Genomic DNA, 10,458 nt, shown 5'->3' on the forward strand with positions numbered 1-10,458 from the left:
CACTGGGTTGTTTTTACACACTATTAAACCACAGAAGGGGGTGTTGGGGGGCTGGGTGGAGGGATTGAGCAAAAAAGAAAAAACCCATGGACACAGACAACAGTATGGTGATTGGGGAGGGGTAGAGGAGGGATAAATGGTGATGAAAAGACTCGGCCTGGGGTAGTAAAAATATAATACAATGTACTGATAATGTTGTAGAATTGTGCCTCTGAAACCTGTATACTTTTGTTTACCAGTGTCACCCAATAAATTCAATAAAAAGGAAAAAAATTAACCACAGGAGCCATTTTATAAATGTCATCATCATAATTTTTTAATATTTTACATAAAAAAACTGTATACACAGCTTATAGAACTTTTATGTAAACATCATAAGCTCACCACTTTGTCATTTGTCAGTTTATTTTAAAAATAAAAAACAAGACAACAATTTAGTAGAAGTACCACTGGGTGGGGAAGGGAGGGGGAGGAAGAAGGCTAGGGGCAGGTTCATTCTCTGTACCGAGATGCAGAGAAAATTTCACATAGCTTTAGACACTGCCTTGTGAAGAAAAAAGGGGGGGGGCGGGTTTAAATAGGCCCCAATACTTGTTACTGCCCTTTCTCAAAACAGTGCGCATACCTGCACAAATAAAATCGCAAAACGGTGTTGCCACTTTCTTTCAAGAAAACAAAATAAAAATTAGTGGTTTCTTTTTCAACTCTCATTTTAACAGTCATCATCATTTTTCTTTAAAACATCAGAAGTCGATGAGGTTACAGCGTACAAGTGTGGTCAGAATGCTACTGTCTTATACAAATGACAAGTGCATTAAGTGTCAATGAAACAATTGTGCAAAGAATTCTTTCAAAAGAAAACAAGTTTTAAGCCTTTAAATAAATCAAAAACCTCGGTTTCTTGGACTGAACAATTTTCACTTGTAGGACAGGCACAAAGTTCGCGTATGGCAAAAACAACCCGCAGCACACTCCCTCCTCCTGCCCGCGGCTGGCGAGGGGTTCGCTGGAGGCTGGCGTGCAGGAGACGTCAATCTGGAAGCTGTGTCCTCTCAGCCCCAAGTCAGTTGCAAATGTCTTCCCCAGGGGTTGGAAAGATGACCAAGTCCTGTTCTTGCTTGGATGGGCGCCTGACCCAGAGCTGTTCTAGCGCCCTGTCACTCCACCCACCACCACCATTAAATAACACCATCCTACCTCCGAAAATAAAATTATATCTATATTTATATAACACCCCGCCCTCCCCACCCTCCCCTCCCGCCGTTCCCGTGGTCTATGTTACAGACAAGAGATAGCAGGCGCTCGCTGGTGGCGGGCGCACATCTGATGGGGCGCGGCAGCACCGGGGCGCCAAGCTCCTCTCCCAGGACCAGAGGCGGGGGAGGTGGGGTAGCACGGGGGCGGGAGGCAGGGTGCGGGGGGGTCGAACATACAGCCACACACTCTGAAGAGGCTTGGCTCTTCCGAAAAGGGTGCTCAGGGGCCCCTTGGCACTCGGCGGGGCGCCTGGGCCTGTGCAACTGCAGCCGGACGCACACAGACACTGGAAAGGGGACGCCCGGTGCCTCCCACGCCGGTTCTCGGCGCCGGGGAGTCACAGCCGCGGGACGACGGGTGCCGGGCGGGAAGGCAGACGCCAGGCAGTCCGGTGGGGTCCTCGGGGGGTAACGGCCCGGGGGGCGGCTCTCATAGCACCTTGCAGCAGTTGATGCAGCCGTTCTGGGAGCCGTAGCGCTTCTGCAGCGCGGCGCGCGTGGCCGTCTCGAAGACCTCGCGCACGCCCTCCTTGGTCTTGGCCGAGCACTCGAGGTAGTCGTAGGCTTGGATGCGCATGGCCATGGCGCGGCCGTCATCCGTGCGCACGGGCTCCTGCTTCATGCGGGCCAGCTCCGTGCGGACGTGCTCGTCGCTGCGCAGGTCTTTCTTGTTGGCCACCAGGATGATGGGCACGTTGGGGCAGAAGTGCTTCACCTCGGGCACCCACTTCTCGGGGATGTTCTCCAGCGAATCGGGGCTGTCCACCGAGAAGCACATGAGGATCACATCGGTGTCCGGGTAGGAGAGCGGCCGCAGGCGGTCGTAGTCCTCCTGGCCCGCCGTATCCCACAGCGCCAGCTCCACCTGCTTGCCGTCCACCTCGATGTCGGCCACATAGTTCTCGAAGACGGTGGGCACGTACACCTCGGGGAACTCGTCCTTGCTGAACACGATCAGCAGGCACGTCTTGCCGCACGCGCCATCGCCCACCACCACCAGCTTCTTGCGGATGGCCGCCATGAGCGGCCCGGGGCCGGGCAGCAGGAGGGGCCCCGCGAACGCCTCGCTGCCGTCCCGCTCGCCGCTCACTGCTCACCTCGGGCTGGGGGGGCAAGGGTCGCTAGCTGCACCCAGGCCCCGCGGAGGCGCGTCCTCTCCGTGCGCTCGACTGCCGCGCGGGGCGCGGGGCGCGGGGCATAGGGCGCCTTGTGCGTCTCCGCGCTGCTCCCGGGCAGTGGTCGCTTTTCTCGCCTCGGACCCGGAGTCGGCGCCTTTGTGCGCAAACCGCAGATCAGGCAGCGGCCCCGGCCTAGCTCCCTCCGGGCCTCTCCAGGCCTCGCCAAGAATGCGAATGCGGGAGAGAACTCGACTCCGGCCAGACTGCGGTGGCAGACCCTGCTGCGGCCCTAGCGCCCGCTATTTAAAGAGTTCGGCCACTTTCTTAATATAGCCGCCCAATGGGAAGCGAGCCGACTGAGCTCATCGCTGCGGAGCTCGGCTCTGATTGGCCGTTTGCTGCAGCCCCGAGGCGGGGCCGGGCGAACTTGATTGACGGCCCAGGCCGCGGGGCTGGGAGAGGCAGCAACCGGGGAGTCTACGCCCCCGGCTGGCGCTGCAGGGCGCTGGGGACACTCGGGTTCCCTTCTTCACCGCAGCTTTTCCGCGGCGGGCCCGGCCCGGGAGCTGGCTGCCCTGAGTCCACGGGCTCTGGGCGAGCGGTGCCGAGAGGCGGCATTTTGCGGGGCGTGGACGCCTCCATCCCACTCAAAAAGCCCCTCTTTCTTTGCAAACTCCCAGCGGGTGGTCGGACCTGTGGGGGAAGAGGGCGGCACCTTTAACGAGGGCTTGTTTTTATATAAACACACACACACACACACACACACACACACACACGTTTGTTTCCAAGCAAGGTGTTTTTGTTTTGTTTTGTTTTAAAAGCGGCCCCTCTCTGGTCTAGTGGGCCACCCCACCCCGCTTTATCCAGTTCCTCCCGGGGGCAGCCCTAGGTTTGGACCCAGTGATTGGAGACACTACTGTGAGCTGTGTGAACCAGCTCAAAGCCTCGCGGCTCCTCCAAGTCCTACCACCTACCACCTTCCCGGCCCCCAGCCTGGGTCTCTCCATGAAAATTAGGGGAAGGAGGAACAGTGAAAAGGGAAGGGTGAAGCTGGATGCAGAACTTCATGTCCACTTGGAGAAAGTTACGAAACGGGGAAAAAAAAAAAAAAAGACAGCCTGGGCCCTGGTTTGCATGATTAATTCGGATTCTGGTGTCAGAAGTAGATAGTACAATAAAATTTAACCACCCACACCCCACTGGGCAAGAAGAGGCCGGGGGAAGAAACTTGAAGGTGGGGACCCAGCCAATTAGTGTCTGGAGGGGTGCGAGGTCTCTCGTCCCCAGTCACACACTAAGACTTAATTCATCCATCCCAGGCATCCTGCAGGAGAGGACTGAGTCAAGGGATTTCAAAGGATAGAAGACGTAGGAAGGCGGAGGGGAAGCAGGGGGAGCCTAACCAGGAAGGAGCAACCGCAGGAACAAAAGCAGGGAGGTGTGAAAGCCGAGGACAAACTTCAGCGACTGGGACTAGCTTAGTGTGGCTGCACTTGGAGGAAGTTGGGACTCAGGTTGGGCCTATGGAGGGGGCTAGAGCACCCACTGAGCAGGCGGGGCTATATCCGTTGTAGAGGGATGCCTATTGGTTTTTCAGCACAGGAGGGACATCACATTATTGCCTCATCTTTCTGCCTCCCTCTCTAAGACTGGCAGCTGTTGGAGAGCCAGGATTCTGTCATATCTCAGCATCTTGGAGACCTAGCACAATGCCTGACAGTATACACACGTCGGTAAGTGACTGGAGAATTCACCTAAGTGTGCTGGAACCCATTGGAACTTTCTGGGGGTCTCCTACCTCAAACTCCAGACTCTGCATTAACAACTATCCAACCCAATCACCTAACTGAGCCCTGCTGTTTTCACCTCTGATTCATAAACTGGGGTCGAGGTCTCTATCTGGATACTACAGATAGAAAGCCAGGCCTATAAGACATGATGCTGCGAACCCTAGAGAACAGCTCATTCAAAGAACCAAGTGCTTCCTTCACAGTGGATTAGCTCCACACAGTGCCAGCTTTCTTGTTTTGTTCTTCAGATCCGAGGACCTGAACCGTCAACAAATAAAGAATTTTTCCAAAGTGGGATCCACTGGGAGATAATAAGTTATTTTGATCATTGGTTTAGTGTCATGGAACAGAAATCGTTCGTTCACCTGGCGTTAGCAGAGTCAAACACGGAGAATTGCAGTGAAGAAAGACTGGCTATTTTATTAGGAATGGCACCACCCAGGAGAACGGGAAGCTAATGCGGGAAAGAAATCCGGTCCCTGATGCATGTAGGTTACAGATTATATAGGGCAAAATCATAAGACCCTGTGGGTTAGGGGGTTCAAGGTCGTGCTGGGAGCTGATTGGTTAGAGATGAGGTAAGAGTAATAAATCATGTATTCAGCATCTCTCTGTCTGGTTTCATGGGAAAGCAGCCAGGGAATCTTTCCACCTAAGGGCTCTGGAGCTGAGACATAAGTCAAGATGTTGTCTTTAGCGACTAGAGGTCCAGACCTATGACCATGAAGTCCAGCTACTGTCTTCTCCTGCCTCAGGGATTGCTGACTATCCAGGGGCAAGGCTAGGTCTCTGAAGAGTATAAAAAGAGACATACTTTCTAGAGCTAGGGTTTAAAGCTAAATTTAATAAAAAATCATAAAGACCCTCAGTTTCATTAGGGCTCCAGTCGAGACATGTTTTTCTTTTCCGTCTTTTCTTTTTCAGTTGGCCTAGTAGAAAACTCTTATCTGCATGTTTCTTTTTTTAGTCAAAACCTTTTATAGCTGTACTATTAATACTACTTTCTTTGGTCTTAACATATGCTGGAAATATTGGCCATGTTCTTAAACTTCAAATATTTTAAGAAACCAAACAATTAAAAGTTTGTAGTACATGTTTGTTTGTTTGTTTTAACTGAAATACAAAGAATCAGCCCGGCCGGTGTGGCTCAGTGATTGAGCATCAACCTATGAACCAGGAGGTCACGGTTCGAGTTCCGGTCAGGGCACATGCCGGAGTTTTGGGCTTGATCCCCAGTTGGGGGTGTGCAGAAGGTGGCCGATCAATGATTCTCTCTCATCATTGATTGATGTTTCTATCTCTCTCTCCTGCTCCCTTCCTCTCTGAAATCAATTAAATTTTTTTTTAAATAATCAGGAAGAAGGATTTAATTCACTCATTTTCTGATTCTCACATATATGAGGCGTTTCAAGCTTGAATCTCAATATCAAAATAATTCTAAAAATATTCAGTTGGTAAATATGCCAAAGTAAACAAATGGAAGAATCCATGTTCTGCAGCAACTTCTTTTCATGGTTTTCATTTTTTGGGTCCAGGATACTTTTGTCCAATGCAAGCTCTGTGGAGACTGGCTGCTTCGAAGACTGCTCCATTCACAGGAGAAACTCACTAGGTGACAGCTAGTCTCCTCCCTTCCCAGTACACTCCCACTGAAAAGCAAGGATAAAGCTGATTGTCTATGAGAACAAATCTTTTCAACTTTATTAACATAGATTCATTGTATGACAGATTCCCACACCGGTGAGAGAGGGAAATTATCCTTGAGACAAAAGAAAGATGTTAATCTATCTCCAATCTTCAGCTTCATTTATTTGGTCTTCATTTTGTCCAGTGTCTCCTACAGGTCTGTAAAACCACCCCCCAGCTCCTAGAGAAGACCAGACTGGAATGTTCATTAGATGTTAGCGCCACCTTGTGGCAATCTTATATATGATTCTAGAAAACCTTATCTAACCTAAAAGCATGAATTTCATGACTTTTTATTTTGCGATCTTTCATGGAATGTATTTATAGCTGTATTCTTAACATTACTTTCAAATCTTTTTGTAAAAGGGTGTTTTACAAAATTCTTTAGAAATTCTTCACATATATACTTGTACACACATAACTTTTTTCAGACACTTTAAAAAAATTAATTCCTAGTTAAATAGTAACTTATAAAAGAGATTAGAAGAGATAAAGGCTAGGGAAACTTGATAGTTTAGATAACAATGGACTTCATTGTTCCATAATTATAATGTACAGGATTGTAAAACAACTTTAACCAAATATATCATCTGCTTTCATGTATCATGTATGTAATACAATATTATTAACTACAATCACCAAATATCTTAAATGTTCTCACCACAAAAAAGAAATGGTAATAATGTGATGTGATGGAGATGTTAGTTAAGGTGGTAATCATTTTGCAATATATAAGTGTATCAAATCAACACATTGTACACCATAAACTTATAGAATGTTACATATCAATTATATCTCAATACAGCTGGGGGGGGGAGAATTAAATAAATGCTGGATCACCAAAAAAATAATGCTTGACTCAATTATTATGCAACTTTTATATATGTTTAAAACAACTTGGGTATGTGAATCTGCTTTTCCCTACTGGAAAGTTTATGAAATACAGATTTAGTATTTTTGATGCAAATTTAGCATCCAAATTGAGATGGGCTATAACTATAGAACAAATGCTATAATCTGAAGACTTAGGAAAAACATGTAAAATAGTTCATTAATAATTTTTGTATTAATTAGTAACAAAGAAACAGAATTTCTGGAGGATGAGGCCCAGAAATCAGGATTTTATGGGAGCATGAGTGTGCGGGGGGAGGGAGAGGTTGGGGGTTAATGGGGGGATGAGGACACATTTGTAATACCTTAACTAATAAAAAAAAAAAAAAGAAAGAAAGAAAAAAGATCCCCAAGTGATTCTAATGTGCAGCCACGGTTGAGAACCACTGCACAAATAGGCTTTCTGGGATCACAGAGGCCGAGCGGGCCTTGTTGCATAATGATTTGTTTTCCTTTCCAAAAAAAGAGAATCAAAATCTAACCCTTGTCCAATTTTGATAGAAAAGTGGGGCTTGTCAATTGTTTTCTGGAATTTTCCTATCAACCTGAATCTTCTCACTTCAGTTCAGTAAACATGGATTTAGGGGAGGGAGTGGAGAAGGGGAGGTGAAGACATAAAAGATAAGGCAGGCTTATTATTAGGGGTCACTTCATACTCTATATAAATGTCTAACCACTGTGTTGCATACCTGAAACTAATATAATATTGAATGTCAACTGTAATTGATTTTTTTTAATTAAAAAAAAAGATAAGTAAGGCTTAGGACCAGCTTATGTAAGGGGGAACACTGTGGGACATGCTATCACTAATATATAAATGAAGGGTGGAGCTGGTTTCACACAGGAGGTCACACTTGAGCAGGGCCTTGAATAACAAGCAGGATTTTTCCAGAAGAAAGAGCTGCCCATTTGCACCAACTGAAACATGTACTGTGCTGATTTTATGTGGAGCCGTCGGAGGGAAAGGAGAAGTAGCCATCAGCAGATGTGGACCGTGAGCTTCGTCTAATGACAACAGTGGGGTGAGGCTTGTCTGTTCTGGTGATGGGGAGGGCAGAAAGGAAAGAGGAAGGTCGCAAGAACTTGCCATTGCATAAGTGCTGTCGTTACAAAATCCAGCCCAGCAAATGCTTGCTGGTTCTGTGGCAAATGCTGAAATGGCACACGCATCTGTTAATTTAGCCAAAACCACAGGAAAGTGGTGTGTCGACGCAGTAAAGCAGGAGAGAGAGAGAGAGAGAGAGCCTCGTGCCGGGAGGCTGGAGACCTGCGTGTTAGGCTTTGCAATTCCCAGCCGTCCAGCCTTGGGCGAATCATCCTTCCTGGGTCTCACTGACTCCATTTGTAAGATGAGAGGGAGAACTCAGAGGTTGGAAACTGAAATGTACAAGGGATCCTGCAGGTAATGTAACCGTGTGTAAGACATTAGGCAGCAGTGGAAACTGGGGAACCAGAGAACATGCCATAGGTAAGCCAGAGAATTTCAGAATTTAGAAACCAACTACTGCGCTGTCCAGAAAAGGCACCTGTAGGCGCCATTCGGCCAGCAGAACCAGTGTGTGTGGTCCCTGACTAGATGAATTTCATTTTTAACAAGTCAAGGGGGGCTTGACTGAAGAAAATAGGAGTTATTTTTTTCATAAAGTGGGGGAAAACCTTTATAGAACAAAAACCCTTTTTATTTAATTTCATTATTCAAGGTCTTCTTTTATGTGAGTTGCTTACACTGAGTTCCAAAAGATGAAATATTCCAAAGGATGGAAACTCGGGAAATGTGGGCTCAAGTAAGAATAAATTATTCTCACAGCTGAGCGCGGGTTAGCGTTCAGCAGGGTGGAGGGCAGTGCAGAGGGCAATAACACCCAGGTTTTTCCTCTTCCCTTTTTTAGTCTTCAATGCAAAGCAAGTGATCTAATCAGAGTATTTATTCAGAGGTGATTCACTTCTTCTGTTCTCTATGAGGTCAGAATTTTGCAATAGGGGAGGAGTTAAATTCACAATAGGTTTCCACACTCCAGTGTGTGACCACAGAAGATGTGTCTGGGCTATTTATAGCACAAGAGGGCGGCGTCTCTATTCGGACCCACTGCTCAGAACCGGGGAATCTGGGGAGCAGGAAACATTTGTGGGGCGGCTCTGATGGATACACTTCACCCCACCAGCCCAGGCCTCTGTCTGCTCCAGCTACCAGACAGGTCAGTGGAATAGGGCTCAGCTACAGGAACTTCTTCCCCAGGGTCCTCAATCAGGAAGGAGAACTCGGAAAATCTCTCTGGACAACTCTCTGATGGGACTGCTTCCTCTGTGAAATGTGGAGTCATGTGACTTCTGCTCAACTCGGTCACAGTGTATGTTTAAGAAGTGGATGCCTTGGAAACTAGATGACTTTCATTTTTAACAAATCAAGGGGGCTTACCTGCAGAAAATAAGAGTTAATTTTTGAAGAGTTCCTTTCCCTTTAAAACCTTGGCAATCCCGTTGCTATGTCTAGGAAGTTTGCTCACTCATTCATTCATTCCACTAACACGTTAGGTGCCCCCTGTATGCCTGGACCTCAGTAGAGGACCTAGCTGCCATGCTCTAAGGGACTCGGGGACTTGGTATACTTGGCATCAGACAGCTGTTGACCTGCCTACATCTAATTGAGGTAGGGACAGGCCTTGCACTTGGCAGATATGAAGGCGGTGATGACAACTGCTGTCCTCATTCGATCACAGACGATGCAAACAAGCTCTGTGCCAGCAATAGTTACGGGGAGAAATTACAAGGAGTCCCTGTCTTCAGAGGAGCTCCAGTTCATAAATTTAAATGGCAATGCAGTATCGCAGTCATAACAAGTAAAATGACTGTTTCAGTCCGGGGCCTGCGGAGGTCAGAGAAAGTTTGAACTGAGTGGTATACTGCAACTTTGGTGCCCTCGTCAAGCTACATCCCCTCCCCCGTTTCAGGTATCCATCTCCTGCGTGGTCCCCTCCCATCATGAGTCTGAGTTTAACCAGGTGACTAGCTGCAGCCAAGAGACATCAGTGAGACCCATGCAAGCTGCAGCTTGAGAAGCACTTGCACAACAGGGCTTGCCCTCTTGGAATGCTTCTTCCTGGAACCTGGCTGCCATCATGCCTTAAGGAAACTCAATCAGCCATGTGAATGGGACAATGGTGAGGTTACCCCTGAGACCTGCCGGCAGGTCTGGCAACGCCCAGTTGAGTCAGGAAGTCCCGCCAAAATCATTCACTGCCTCCGTAATCATTTCTGGAGCCCACATTGGGAAAACAGCACTCGCTGGGGGCAACTTTCCTTTCCCTTTAAAACTCTCTGACTTAAAACTCTCAGAAAATAAAAGGAAGCATCCCATGGACCTCTTTATGTTGTCTGACTTTACAATGTAGAAAAAAAAAAATGGGCTGAAGAAAAGATATGCCTGGCCAGTGAGAGGAGGGAAGGGGGACTTCTATATTTTTTAAATCACAGAATGATTGAAGCACAAGAAAAATATAGAGAATAATATCTGCCACCCAGCTTTGCCAATCTTTGAATTTCCTGCATTTATTTCTAATCATTTCAGTACAGATGAGACTCCTGTGTACCCCTCCCCAATCCTTCTCCTCACCCTCCCTCCCTCCTATATGTTGTTTCCCATCCCCGTGCATGTATTTATATATTCACTATATATGAGTGTGTCCTAAAGAGTGTTTTGAATGTTCCAAATTTTCACAC

At 47.4% G+C, this 10,458-nt stretch overlaps 1 protein-coding gene across 1 annotated transcript; it reads right to left on the reverse strand.

Moving 5' to 3' along the window:
* Positions 1-289: 289 nt before the first annotated feature.
* On the reverse strand, positions 290-2,666 carry RHOB (ras homolog family member B). The gene has a single exon (XM_006091712.3). The coding sequence runs from the start codon at positions 2,275-2,277 to the stop codon at positions 1,687-1,689; it is 591 nt and encodes a 196-aa protein (XP_006091774.1). The 5' UTR covers positions 2,278-2,666; the 3' UTR covers positions 290-1,686.
* Positions 2,667-10,458: the final 7,792 nt, after the last annotated feature.

The sequence above is a fragment of the Myotis lucifugus genome, unplaced genomic scaffold, assembly GCF_000147115.1.
Source record: "Myotis lucifugus unplaced genomic scaffold, Myoluc2.0 scaffold_94, whole genome shotgun sequence".
NCBI classification, from domain to species: domain Eukaryota; kingdom Metazoa; phylum Chordata; class Mammalia; order Chiroptera; family Vespertilionidae; genus Myotis; species Myotis lucifugus.

Bases quoted from the DNA above. Each gene is read 5' to 3' on its own strand.
- RHOB (XM_006091712.3), bottom strand. From the start codon at position 2,277: ATGGCGGCCATCCGCAAGAAGCTGGTGGTGGTGGGCGATGGCGCGTGC.